A 15,393-nucleotide genomic window follows, 5' to 3' on the forward strand; every position below is an offset into this window, starting at 1 on the left:
TGCATTTTTACATTTTTAATAAAACACTGCTTAGTATGTTTTTAAATCCATTTGAAATATGAGAACTCATGAAATGTCCTCATAAATCACGTTCAAGTTGTAATACCAGTGTAATACCCATGTCATTATACACATTTGTGTCCTCAAAAATCACAAAAACACACACACACACACACACACACACACACACACACACACACACACACACACACACACACACACACACACACACACACACACACACACACACACACACACACACACACACACACACACACTGATGATGAATAATGTTGATGTCTCGGAGGCCCCCTTGAGGATGGAGCCTGTCATTACAGCAGTGATACAGTAATATACAGTAATATACAGTAATATACAGTAATATATGGTGTGTTAATGCAGGCTCCGGCTGGTTGAGGTTTCTGGGAAGACTTCGGTCAGTCAGTGGATTCTTCCGTTCCTAATTTTGCCTAATGAGATAAAACACAAATCAAGACACACAATCTGAAAAGTCATTCTGATCCTAACTACAGCAATCATGTATCACATCAGATTATTGCTGTTATACTTTTCATTTTGTGTGCACTTCTATTCGAAGTGATCTTTTTTTAAAGAAATATACGTTTTATTCATCAAGGACAAATTAGATTAATCAAAAGTGACAGTAAAAACATTTATAATGTAACAACTCTTGAACTCTCTGTTCATCAGAGAATCCTGAAATAATAAAATGTATCGCAGTTTCCACAGAAATATGACACTGATAATAATCATAAATGTTTCTTGAGCATCAAATCATCATATTATACTGATTTCTGAAGGATCATGTGACACTGAAGACTGGAGTAATGATGCTGAAAATTCAGCTTTGATCACAGGAATAAATTACACTTTATTATATATTCACATAGAAAACAGATGATTTACATTATAATAATATTTCACTGTTTATACTGTATTTCTGATCAAATAAATGCAGCTTTGGTGAGCAGAAGAGACTTTCAGAAACATTAAAACATCTGACCGAACCCAAACTTTTGAACAGAAGTTCCCTCACTTTCTACATAATAATTTCCAAGATCAGGGGATTTTGTTTAATGAATACAGCTTTGAATAAATGGAAAATATTTTCATGCTGAAACTACTGATTTATTGACCAATAGAAGATATTAATAAACAGACACAGACTCACATTCACGTCTCCCTGGTGTTCACATAATCTGACTCTCTCTGGGGCTAGAAGGCAAAAACAGACTCCGTCATTTAAAAGATCAGATTAACAATTTTATAAGTGTTTTAAAGTATTTACATTTTAAAGCATTTTTTCTTTTACTTTCCAATACAAAAATGACACAGATATACATGCAGAAAATATATTATATTATAAGTATTTACCATATTTGATAAATCACTTTTTTTGACCAAAGTTGGGCCAATGGATTTATGACCAGAAGCAGGTAGCTGTAACTCATATGCGCTAACACACACACGCACGCACACATACGCACGCACACACGCACGCACACACGCACGCACGCAAACACACGCACACACACACGCACACACACGCACACACGCACGCACACATACGCACGCACACACGCACGCACACACGCACGCACGCAAACACACGCACACACACGCACGCACGCGCACACGCACACACGCACGCACGCAAACACACGCACACACACGCACGCACGCGCACACGCACACACGCACGCACGCAAACACACGCACACGCACACACGCACGCACGCAAACACACGCACACACGCACGCACACATACGCACGCACACACGCACGCACACACGCACGCACGCAAACACACGCACACACACGCACGCACGCGCACACGCACACACGCACGCAAACACACGCACACGCACACACGCACGCACGCAAACACACGCACACACACGCACACACACGCACGCACGCACGCGCACGCACACACGCACACACACGCACACGCACACACACACGCACACGCACGCACACGCACACACGCACGCACGCAAACACACGCACACACACGCACGCACGCGCACGCACACACGCACACACGCAAACACACGCACGGCACACACGCACGCACACACACGCACGCACGCACGCACGCGCACGCACACACGCACACACGCAGGCACGCACGCACACACACGCACACACACACACGCACACGCACGCACACACACGCACACGCGCACACACACACACGCACGCACACATACGCACGCACACACACGCACGCACACACGCACGCACGCAAACACACGCACACACACACGCACAGACACGCACGCACGCGCACGCACACACGCACACACACGCAGGCACGCAGGCACGCACGCACACACACGCACACACGCACACGCACGCACACACACGCACGCACGCGCACGCACACACGCACACACACGCAGGCACGCAGGCACGCACGCACACACACGCACACACACACACGCACACGCACGCACACACACGCACGCACGCGCACGCACACACGCACACACACGCAGGCACACACACGCACGCACTGAGGTATTTCAGTGGTGTTCTACTTTAGTATAACAGGTGTACCTCAGTGTTGGCTGGGAGTTCAGCCATGACCTCATACGCTTCCTCACAGACACACTGGAGGAACACAGAAACAGACATTCATTAGATTCATGTTTTCTGTTGTTCCTTTGAAAAGTTTTTCCCAAAGAGGATTCCGGAACTAATGCTGAATCCCTGTGTGCTGCAGACAGAAGCACTGATGATGATGATGATGATGATGATGATGATGATGATGATGATGAACTCACATGTGAGGATTGTTTGCGGCGCATCATCACGTACTGGCCCTCCTCCGCGGGATCCACAGGCTTCAACAATCCTGAAAGAACAGGTGCAATTTAAAACAGTTGTAGTTTTAAACCTATAAGACATGTCCATTATGGTTTGCCAGACAACAAAAAAAATTATTTAAGAACAAATTTACAAAGTTATGAAAACATTATTTCTCTGAACCTACAAAAACATTCAGCGTTTTAAGTGGTTTAAAAAAAAGAAATTCTTGGATATGTGAACATTAAAGGAACATTACATTGTTTCATTCTTCAAACATTATGGAACGTTACTTTTGAATGTTCTCTGAACGTTCTGAAACAAGTAACATTTACAAAACATTAGATTGATGTAAAATATTAACTAAACTAAAATATTTCAGGAAAAAAAGTTCCATAAAGGAAATATAAATAATGTTATTTAGAACATTATTAAAGTCCTAATAATGTTTCATTAACGTTACTGGGAGAGTAACTTTGAGAGAACCTTGAGCTTATGTATTTATTCACAGAAAAACTTACTTTCTTTGAACAATGTCAGCAGTTTCAGTGCTGAGTAAATGATCATGATCAGGAGAATCTCCAAAATCACAGGCAACAGAAAGAAAATAGCCGTCCTACAATGCAACAGAATAAAGACAATATTTCAGCTTGTGAATAACTGCATACATACATGAAAACGTCAGGTTGGTTAATCCACGATCTTCTCCTTGTCTTGTGTGTGTGTGTGTGTATGTGCGTGCTAATTGTTTTGTGTGGGCGTTACCGCTGATTACCTGATTCCCTCATCAGCGCCAGCTGCATTCAATCTGTCAGCCTATTTAATGCCTTGTCTTTCGTCTTGTGTTTGTCAGATCGTTGTTTGGTGCCTTCTCTCATGTTGTTTCCTGTTCCAGTGTTCCTCGTGTGTTCTTTCATCTGCCCTGAGTTGGTGTGCCGCTGGACTTTGTTCCTGTACTGTCGCTGAGTTCTCCTCGTCATACTTCACTCTTCACTCTGGGATTCACCACACCATTATCTTCACGTGGCACCCTGGATTAGCCCATCGAGGTCCCTGCGTCACTCTCTCCTGCTGCCCTTGGTTTCTGGACTATCTTGTGCTTGTGCTAATAAAGAGATCATTTTTTACTTGCAACTTGCATCCGCGTGTATTTACGTAACAGAACGATCTGACCAACATTATGGATGCAGCAAGTTCCGCCTCTCTGACTGAGTTCATTAACCATAGTATCAACCGGATGGATCAACAGCAGGAGAGTATCTTGGTGTCCGAGCTCACCCACCAGTTCCGACTCCTGAGAAATCCCACTGCGCCACCCACACCGCCAGTTCCCCCCACACCGCCGGAGACGAACAGCCGACCTGAGCCACGCCTACCGGTCCCAGAGAGCTACGCTGGTGAGTCGAACTTTTGCAGAGCCTTTCTTACAAGGTGTTCAATGCACTTCTCCCTACAGCCCAGGACCTTTGAAAAGGAGGAAGCGAAGGTGGCGTTTGTACTCACCCTTCTCACGGGTCGAGCGTCTTTATGGCGAACGGTGGAGTGGGAGAACCGAGACCAATGCTGCGTCTCGTTCCAGGCACTCTCCGCAGAGATGAGGAGGGGTTTTGACCGCGCGGTGGCGGGAAAGGACGCTGCCAGGCTCCTCGCGGATCTGAGACAGGGTGATCGTTCAGTCGCTGATTACTCCATCGAGTTCCGCACGCTGGCAGCGGAGTGCAACTGGAACGAGGAGGCGCATTGGGACCTATTCCTGCATGGGCTGGCCAACCGTGTCCAACGTGAGATTTTTGTTTTGGATCTTCCCCAGAGACTCGATGGACTGATCGACCTAGCCCTGAGGGTGGATACTCGTCTTAACCGCCTGGATCGTTATACTCGTCCTAACCACAGACTCTGGGGCGCTGAGGGTTGATGGACCGGCGAGAGAGACACGGTCGGTCCCGTCGTCGATCACGAGCCCATTGCAGGTTGGGAGAGCTCGGCTTTCCCGGGAGGAGATAGAGAGGCGGCGATCCCGAGGACTTTGCCTGTACTGTGGAGGGACGGGCCATTTCATACACTCCTGCCCGGTAAAAGAGCAAGCCCGGTAGTAATGAAGAGACTACTATCGGGTGGGATCTCCGCCGAAAAGTCCTCACCATCCACTCTCTTTCCAGTAAGACTGAGATGGGCTAACCACACACACACATGTCAAGCACTGTTGGACTCCGTGGCTGAAGGTAATTTTATGGACATTCACTTCGCTCAGAAACTTCAGCTCCCCATTACACCACTTACCCGTCATATCTCTGTTAATGCTCTCAATGGACAGGAACTCCCCAACATATCCCTTACCGCCAACCCCATAACCCTCATCACGTCTGGAAACCACACAGAGATCATCCCATTTCTCCTTATGGACTCCCCGTTAGCACCATAGTTTTAGGTCACCCCTGGCTGGTTCATGACAACCCAAGGGTGGATTGGGGCTTGAACTCCATCTCCACATGGAGTGAACGCTGTCATCAGTCCTGTCTTGTAATTGCTTGTTTTTCTGTGTCTGGTTCTGTGTTTCAGGAGAAGGCAGCGGATTTATCAAACGTGCCCACAGAGTACCTCGACCTGGAGGAGGTGTTCAGTAAGTCCCGTGCTGCTTCTCTCCCTCCGCATCGTCCCTATGACTGTGCTATAGATTTACTGCCAGGTAAGTCTCCGCCTAAGGGCAAACTTTACTCTCTTTCTGTTTCTGAGAGGGAGGCCATGGAGAAATATATTTCTGATTCTCTGGCAACTGGGTTCATTCGACCTTCCTCTTCTCCAGCGGGGGTGGGGTTCTTTTTTGTGGGGAAGAAGGATGGTTCTCTGTGACCTTGTATTGATTACCGAGAGCTGAACAACATCACGGTAAAGAATACTTATCCTTTACCATTGATGTCTTCAGCCTTCGAGAGGTAGTAGGGAGCATCAGTCTTCACGAAATTGGATTCACGCAATGCTTATCATTTGGTTCGCATCAGGAAGGGGGATGAATGGAAAACCGCTTTTAACACCCCCAGGGGGCACTTTGAATATTTGGTTATGCCATTTGGGCTGTCCAACTCCCCAGCGGTTTTCCAGGCACTCGTCAACGACGTGCTGCGAGATATGGTCAACCAATTCATATATGTCTACCTGGATGACATATTGATTTTCTCATCTTCTCTCCAGGAACACGCGCAGCACGTCCGACGAGTACGTCAGAGGTTGCTAGAGAATGGGCTTTTTGTCAAGGCGGAGAAATGCGATTTTCATGCACAGTCTGTTTATTTTCTAGGATACATTGTCTAGTCTGAGGGAATACGTATGGATCCTGACAAGGTTAAGGCTGTGGTTGATTGGCCAAGTCCAGATTCCCGTAAGGCCCTACAGAGGTTTCTGGGTTTCGCCAATTTCTATAGCCGTTTCATTCGCAATTTCAGCCAACTAGCCGCTCCTCTGACTGCCTTGACCTCCCCCAGAACTGCGTTCAGTTGGTCCGATACAGCTGAGGCTGTATTCGCCAAACTGAAAAGTCGCTTCGTTTCGGCCCCCACCTTGATAGCTCCTGATCCTTCACGTCAGTTCGTGGTGGAGGTCGACGCATCAGAGGTGGGGGTAGGCGCAGTTCTTTCCCAATGTTCTCTCACAGATGACAAGATGCATCCATGCGCGTTTCTTTCACACCATCTATCTCCCGCCGAGAGTAACTATGACATTGGTAACAGAGAGTTGATTCCCGTCATTCAATGGGGTCATTGTTCTAACGTGGCTTGTCATCCAGGGGTTAATCGTACCAGTTTTTTGGTCAAGCAACGATTCTGGTGGCCATTATCCGCAACATCCGTGATTTTGTTTTGGCGTGCTCGATTTGTGCCACCAAACGACCCCCAGATGGGTTAGTCCAACCGCTGTCTATCCCTTCGAGACCCGGGTCCCACATTGCGCTAGATTTTATTACCCTTAAATTTGGAGAGAGTGTTGCGATGTTTGGTATCTAAGAATCCTTCCTCCTGGAGTCAACAACTCTCGATGATTGAGTACGCTCATAACTTGTGTCATCCAGGGCCCTATAGCCATTTGAGTGTAGTTTAGGTTACCAGCCACCGATTCTTCCTAGTCTGGAATCCGAAGTCGCGGTCCTCTCCGCTCACGCCTTCATCCAGAGGTGCCACCGCACATGGACCAGAGCCTGTGAGACTCTGCTCCAGGTGGGGGCACGCACCAAGGCTAAGGCCGATCGCCACCGGTCGAAGCCTCCCGTATACGTCGTCGGTCAAAAAGTGTGGCTTTCTACTAAGAACATTCCTCTCCGCTCCGTTTCCAATAAATTAGCTCCCAAATTTATCGGCCCGTTCGCTGTCACCAAGATTATTAGCCCGGTGACAGTCCGACTCAAACTTCCTCCTGCGTGCAGGAGAATTCATCCCGCCTTCCATGTCTCTAAATTAAAGCCCGTATTTCATTCACACATTAATCCGCCGGTCCCAGTTCCCCCACCGCTGCGACTCGTAGATGGGGAACCTACTTATTCGGTAAACCGTATTCTGGACTCGAGAAGGAGGGGACGCGGATTCCAGTATTTGGGTGACTGGGAAGGTTACGGTCCGGAGGAGAGAAGTTTGGTACCTGCTAGGGACATCCTGGATCACTCCCTTATCGATGATTACAATCGGCAGGTAGGTTCGTCGGGGAACGCTAGGAGGCGTTCCTAGGAGGAGGGGTACTGTCACGGTTGGTTAATCCACGATCTTCTCCTTGTCTTGTGTGTGTGTGTGTATGTGCGTGCTGATTGTTTTGTGTGGGCGTTACCGCTGATTACCTGATTCCCTCATCAGCGCCAGCTGCATTCAATCTGTCAGCCTATTTAATGCCTTGTCTTTCGTCTTGTGTTTGTCAGATCGTTGTTTGGTGCCTTCTCTCATGTTGTTTCCTGTTCCAGTGTTCCTCGTGTGTTCTTTCATCTGCCCTGAGTTGGTGTGCCGCTGGACTTTGTTCCTGTACTGTCGCTGAGTTCTCCTCGTCATACTTCACTCTTCACTCTGGGATTCACCACACCATTATCTTCACGTGGCACCCTGGATTAGCCCATCGAGGTCCCTGCGTCACGCTCTCCTGCTGCCCTTGGCTTCTGGACTATCTTGTGCTTGTGCTAATAAAGAGATCATTTTTTACTTGCATCTGCGTGTATTTACGTAACAGAAAAGGGCATAAAGTCAATGCTAATTTTTCTGCAGAAAAACATAAGCCACAAATGTACTATTGGAAGTTCTCAAATTCAAATAGAAATATTAATAGTTGAGTATTCTGAGAGGATCTCCTCATCCACATGTCCTTCCAAAACTATATGATGTTATTTCTAGATATTTTGACAAATATTGACAAAAATGATGAGAAAATCATGTATCCAAAGAGCAACCATAAGCAACAAGCTATTATATGATTTATTTTTATATTTTGAAACTGCATTGATTATATGAAGAAAGAGCAGCTTGGACATTATTAACAATATCTACTTTTATGCTGCACTAAAGCATGGTTTCATAAACACGGGTTAGTTTAGAGTTGATGAAAAGCTAATAATTCAAGAAATTCAATCCTATAATTGAAAATTAAAATATTAAAATAAACGATTAAATAAAACACTACACTAAAGAAAACATTATAAATATTGTGCATGTCAGAGAACTGTGAACATGTTAAATGATTGAAATCTTAACATTCAAGACAATATTAGACAATATTAGATGACGGATTCAGTGGAAGAAATGCAGTCATGAGTTTGAAGAGAGTAAAGGATGATCTATGTGTGTGTGTGTGTGTGTGAGTGAGTGTGTGTGTGTGTGTGCGTGTGTGTGTGTGTGTGTGTGTGTGTGTGTGTGTGTGTGTGTGTGTGTGTGTGTGTGTGTGTGTCTGTGTGCACGTGTTTTTTTTGTTGTTGTTTTTTTAGCATACAATTATGTTACAAAATTGCAAACATATCTGTACAAAATATGACAACAATATGTACAGAGTCATCTTAACACAAGTGTGTAACTATCTAAAACAAAAAAACAACAACAACAAAAATAAAATAAAATAAATAAATAAATGAAATGAGGGTCAAGAGGGCAAGATATTCTATACAAAATTTAGAGTAGGTCTAACCAAATTAAAGTCATTACAAAATAAAAGTGTTTTTATTGCTTTCTTATTTACTGAGGATGAGATGGTGTTAAGGTACATTTCAAATTCTTTCAAAAAAACTATAAAAATTGGTTTGTTGTTGGAGAATTTACATTTATGGATATAGAATTTCCCAATAAAATAAATTGAATTGGTTACAAAGCAGGCTTTTTTTTTAACGGGATCAGAGTCAAAGTATCCAAAAATAATGTCTTTAAAGGTTACTGATATATCTTGCTGGATATTATCTTTAATAAACTTGCCAATACTTTCCCATAGTTGTTTAGTATAGAAACATGACCAAAATAAATGATAAACAGTTTCTGTATGAACTTGGCAAAATGAGCATCTTGTATCAATATTTCCTTTTATATTTAATCATGAAATATTTAGCAGGGTAAAATTTATTTTCTGTGTGCACGTGTGTGTGTGTGCACGTGTGTGTGCGCACGTGTGTGTGTTTGTGTGTGTGTGTTTGTGTGTGTGTGTGTGTGTTCACCTCTTGCGAGCGGCGAGCGGGTTCTCTTCTGTATGGTTATGTACAGTGATATGGACAGGCATCTGCAGCGTGTGTGTCGAGCACAGGTACCAGCCCGTGTTCTTCATCTTCAGTTTGCTCATCATCACAGTCATCACGTGTTCCTGATCGTGTCTGATCTCCACCGAGGCTCCGTCTAAAGTCTCTAAACTCTCCCGCTTCCCCGTCACGCAGCGACCGGCAAACCGACACCACTGTACCGCAGTGTCCCGGTGATGAAAGCAGGAGACGGTCACACTGCCGCTCTCAGACGCGCTCTCGCTCTGCCGCTTCACGTACAGCCTCGACGGGCCTAGACACACAAGTAATATCACACATCTAATATCAAAACTGATATTAAAACTTTGTCGGACACTTTTTGGTACAAGCATACAGCCTATCCAGTATTAATATTTAACCCCTCAACATGTGTTCTAGCCAGGTTGTCAGCTTAGAAAATGTTTTTTTGTCCATTTTAACAATATTCTTAAAAGTGGTAAAAGCGGATTTTTCCAACTTATGTCCAAGCATGATCATTAAAAAATAATAATCAATAAATACCACAAGAGTATCACACCACAACACACCACACCACAAGGGGCACTGTTGTGTCAGCACAGCTGTGATTTGGCATGAGGCACCAGATCCAGAGAAGCTGATCACAGCAGGTGTCAACAGTCTGAACAAAACTTTATAAAGGAGTGAATCACACAATCACACAACATATCACACACTTGCTCTTTTTGTCTACACAAATATTTACCTCAAGATTCTACCATCAAATGTTGCCATAAACAGGTAAGCTAAACTGTTTTCAAACTAGCTATACTTCCCAGACAGAAAGCTAGGCTAATTTACGTTCATAATTACTAGCTTACTTACTAATAGGTAAATTAAGTTTTGTGCAGATGTGTAATGGAAATATTATGTTTATAATTTATTTGCTGCACAGCAGCCTATTTTACAGTCTGCTAGCTAAAAGTGTTAACCAGTTTGTTAGATAGCCAAGCCCTCAGCTTATGTCAGAGGACATTGTAGTGATCCACTCGGAAACCAATCAGACTAGTGATTCTGGACTGAGGGACATTCTTGAGGAAAGTGGTGTGTTGGGAAAGAACACAGCTGAAAATATCATGAAGGGAAAGGGATGGAACCGTGTAACCCGTGCACACAAATTTGCCTTTGAAGCACTTTGGAGAATACTGTGGCCAACCTTTCTGCAATGGGTGGATGAGAATGATAGCACAATAGACAACAGTTGCCTTGAGTTGGCAGACGCACTCTCCGAACACATACGATGTGGAGAAATTGAGGCAGCTGCAGCATGCTATGAAGATCTTGTTCTGAAACTTAGAGAGGTTCAAGATCTCCTTGCTGAGTTTGACAAGGCTAATGAAGACAAACCAACATTACCTTCTGGCAAAAATACATGGACCTTTTGTCTATTCTCCTGGCCTTCACACGGGCACTGAGATGTGGTGTCTGGAAGCTTTACATGTCGGCCTTCAAGAGCATGATGCCCTGGTTTGCTGCATATGGTCACACTAACTACACAAGATGGGGTGCTGTATTCATAGCAAACATGGAACATCTGGCACAGACGGCACCACGGGTCTACCAGGGCTTCCTAGATGGTGATTTTGTAGCCAAAGAGGCCAAACACAGCTTCAACAAGGTGCCATTTGATCCTTGCCTTGAGCACATCAACAAACCCGGAAAGGTTGCTGGAGGATTGGTAGGAATCACTCGAAATGAGACCGCTAGAAACCGTTGGTCCATCACCTACACTGAACTTGCATCTTTAGCACAGGACACTAGATCCCTGTTTGGACTGACACATGATGGAGAAGATGATGAAGACAACCACAAAGACTGCCTTCCATCAAGACTCAGAAGGGATAGTGAGGATGTCATTCAACTTGTAGACCAATTCCAGAGATACCATGCCTTCCAAGAGTTGGTGTCTTTGACAACCAGTGATGTTGCTTCAGAAGATATACTGAATGACCTAACACATGCTGCAGAGTCTGGGAAACAAATGGTAACTGAGCTGGTGAAAAAAAATGATTAGCACAATGAACACAAACTTCCTCACACTTCACAAACAGCCTCACTAAGAGAAAACTCAAAACATTCTCAAATCTTTACAGAACAGACAGCAAACCTGGAAAACTCAAATACAAGTGTGTGAAGTCTGACAGGGATATTTTCCGTTGCATCATTGTATCCATGGACAGAGGCAGAGAGGTTAACATAGATGGGCTTCTCCAAGAAGAACTGTGCGCAGTCCCCCTGTGCGCAGAGTGGATCTGGTCTTTGATCAGTACCTACAGAACTCCATAAAGGGTGGAATAAGAGCAAAACGCAGCACCACGCAGCAAAACATTCGCACCATTGTAAGTAATGATGTAAAGATGTCAGCTAAATGGATAAGTTCCATTGAAATGGATGACGACAAGGCAAACCTGACACAATTCATTTCAGTTGAACTTGAAAGGCACGTCATTCAATATGGTCTTGAAATTTTTATAAGTGGGGGATTTGATGATGCTGAAAAAGTGGCAACGGCAGCTAGGATTGATGTTTCCCACCTACGGTCTGGACATGAAGAAGCAGGTACCTGCATATTGCTACATGCTGTTGATACCACAACCAAAGGGTATGAGAGGCTCATCATTCAGTGCAGAGGCACAGATGTACTGTTGTTGCTTCTTGCTGAGCCCAGAAATTTGGATGAAAGCAGGAACTGCCAAGAAACCACGGTACATTAAAGTGCATGATATTAAAATGTCAAATGAGATTCTGGATGGTATGTTGGCATTTCATGCCATCACTGGATGTGACACTAACAGTCAATTCACTGGAATAGGAAAAAGGACGGCTTGGAAAGTGTTCCAGCAGTGCCCTCATCTTCTCCACAACTTTTGTGAGGATGAAGTACCAAGTCCAGCTAATCTCTCCTCAGCAGAACTGTTTGTTCATCATTATTATTGAGTTTTGCCACATTATATGCAACTATATTGTTTCCGATTATTTGGCATGATATTGTTTTTCCTGTTTTGTAGATTCGATTTATACTATGCCCTTGGATGCATGCAAGCATGTTTTGTATTGGGAAGGTATTCATTATCAAAACAGTAAATTCTTCTTTTGTGTCCCTGACCAGGACTCAGACTGAGCTCATGGTCCCTGGGTGCCTTCTGTTGGCTGCCTAACTGACTGCCACTGCTTTGATGGGGAAAATATACCTTTACCATACGACTATTACATAGTTATTACTACTAACTAGTTACTAACCCCTAACCCTAAAGAAGTGAGAGAGTAGTTATGTTAGGATGGAATTAATAACTATAGTGATATGTTAATTAAAAATAATTTGTGTTACAACCTGGTACATTAATGCAGTCAAATAGCACCATAGACCACCATCTACATTTCGACATTTCCGCCTTGACATTAAAGTATTATAACTTGTGCAGCATTGCGCTGTTTCTCCGTACAAGCTTTAAACTTGTCTTGACTCATTCCCATAGATAGGGGTACTGAATGAAAGAGGTTTCGGGATTCTATGTTATGTTTCCAAGCTGATATTCACTTTGAAAACTGGTTCTCTTTAGGGGATTGTTTTCTTTTCATTTTCTAGTTCTGTTGTCTCTTACATTGTACAATAAATGTTCATTCTGATACTTCAGCAGACATCCCACGAGTGTTGGCTTTCATTTGATACCATGCTATGTATATGGTCCTTGTGGTTGTGGAGATATTCAACATTTATTGTTGGGATGTTGTGTTGAGCAGGAAACCAAAAAATTGCTTGTACAAGTCTAAAAAAAAAAAAAAATTCAGCTTGACAACCACCCTAATATCTTAGCTATGGGTATCTTCTAACTACAGGGTTAGGGTGAAAGCTTGTACCAAAACATGTGCGCAAAAGTCTTAATGGAAGCCCTTTTCAGAATTGGCCCCCTGACTATTACGTAATCAGATTAATCAGTAAAGCATTACTTTTTCAATTTACAACAACTGTTTGTGTGTGTGTGTGTGTGTGTGTGTGTGTGTGTGTGTGTGTGTGTGTGTGTGTGTGTGTGTGTGAGTGAGTGTGTGTGTGAGAGTGTGTGTGTGAGAGTGTGTGTGTGAGAGTGTGTCTGTGAGTGTGAGTGAAGGAGTGAGTGTGTGTGTGTGAGTGTGTGTGTGTGTGTGTGTGTGTGTGTGTGTGTGTGTGTGTGTGTGAGTGAGTGTGTGTGTGAGAGTGTGTGTGTGAGAGTGTGTGTGTGAGAGTGTGTCTGTGAGTGTGAGTGAAGGAGTGAGAGTGTGTGTGTGTGAGTGTGAGTGTGTGTGAGTCTGACCTGGGGTGACCTCCAGGGAGAAGTTTTCCCGTTGATCAGATCCAGAAGGAATGAGAGCGGGACAGGAGAACTGAGCCGACTCCCGAACATCCTCCATGTGGACCGTCAGGATCTTACGGGAGATCAACAGAGATTTCTGATCCGAGGACTTTACATGATCACTCCAGAGCCCAGAGTCTTTGTGTGAAATACCATATTTCTGTTTATATAAACAAGGAATTATGATAGACTGTCCACTCTCAACAGATATTTTCCTGACCGTAGTGACATCTTGAGCACCTGACAAAAAAGAAAAATGACATATTAAAATATTGAATGAATCCAAAAGTCTGTGACTTTTTATGTATGCTATTTTGATTTATTTCAACATATTCAAATAAATACATACATTAAAATAACACTTTGATAAAAAATTCCAAATCTTAAATATTTCTTATTTAATAAAGATTTCGTTTTTTTCCAAATCCTAAAATATTAAAGGTACATTATGTAAGTTTCTTTGTTCAAAATGAACTAAATTAAAATAATGAGTTCAGTTTATTTCTTCAGCACGTTTAATAACAGCAACAAGCCTGACCAAAGTGCTGTACAATACAAAATAAAAAGATTGTAAGATCACAGATAAAAGGAAACAAAATAAAAGAAGAACTAAATGTGTTAAAAGCCCATGAAAAGCAATAAGTTTTAAGACTAGAGTTGAGTGCAGATAAAGTAGAAGCCGCTCTAAATTACTGAGGTTTGGAAGCAAATCACAGAAACAGCTCTCTTGAAGCGTCGACACATCGAGTGAGTTCTTGGAATTTGAAGTTTTGATCTTCATACGTTAGTGAGGGATTATAGTGGTGAAGTAAATTAGACAGATAGTTCAGCGTTTGATTATGTAAAAATGTATAGACAAGTAACTGGGTTTTAAACTCAATTCTATAATTAACCAGCAAACAGTGTAGATCTTTCAGAAAGGGAGTGACAATTCTACATTCTTTCAGAAATTGTGCAGCTGCATTTTGAACCACTTGTAAACAAGAAATTTGAGACTTATATTTACCATAGTAGATGGAATTGCAATAATCCAGCGTTTTTGTAATAAAAGCATGGATTGCAACTTCCAGAGAATTCTCGGAGAGAAACGGCTTAATTTTAGCAAGCAATCAGAAAGTAGAACCAATCGCAGAGATAATATGCTTATTAAACTTCAGAGAATTGTCAAAATCCTAACAGAAGGAGAAACAAAAGATATCCAAGATCGATCGTGCCGATCCACTCAACCTGAATGTCACACGCACACACACACACACACACACACACACACACACACACACACACACACACACACACACACACACACACACACACACACACACACACACACACACACACACACACACACACACACACACACACACCTGGAGTATGAATGACCACAGGACTTCAGCATCTGAACGGACATGTGTTTGTCATATCACACAAGGACAATGATAACACCACTGTGGCGAGCAGGACTAGGCCGAGGGCCGTTAGAGAGAGCGGCGCGAGGC

General features: G+C 43.5%; 1 protein-coding gene across 1 annotated transcript in view; it reads right to left on the minus strand.

Moving 5' to 3' along the window:
- LOC143733325 (uncharacterized) overlaps window positions 1–15,393 on the minus strand; it is a 42,862-nt gene continuing 27,469 nt past the window's right edge. The window contains exons 2-8 of the mRNA XM_077225009.1: window positions 13,859–14,137; window positions 9,495–9,825; window positions 3,355–3,449; window positions 2,812–2,882; window positions 2,585–2,638; window positions 1,193–1,236; window positions 1–470 (exon numbers count right to left, since the gene is read on the minus strand). Of these exons, the coding sequence (XP_077081124.1) occupies window positions 1,195–1,236; window positions 2,585–2,638; window positions 2,812–2,882; window positions 3,355–3,449; window positions 9,495–9,825; window positions 13,859–14,137 (872 nt within the window). The 3' untranslated portion in view covers window positions 1–470; window positions 1,193–1,194. The remainder of the gene's footprint in view (window positions 471–1,192; window positions 1,237–2,584; window positions 2,639–2,811; window positions 2,883–3,354; window positions 3,450–9,494; window positions 9,826–13,858; window positions 14,138–15,393) is intronic.

This window comes from Siphateles boraxobius, unplaced genomic scaffold, assembly GCF_051911475.1.
Source record: "Siphateles boraxobius isolate OS27281-9 unplaced genomic scaffold, OSU_SipBor_1 97, whole genome shotgun sequence".
NCBI lineage: Eukaryota > Metazoa > Chordata > Actinopteri > Cypriniformes > Leuciscidae > Siphateles > Siphateles boraxobius.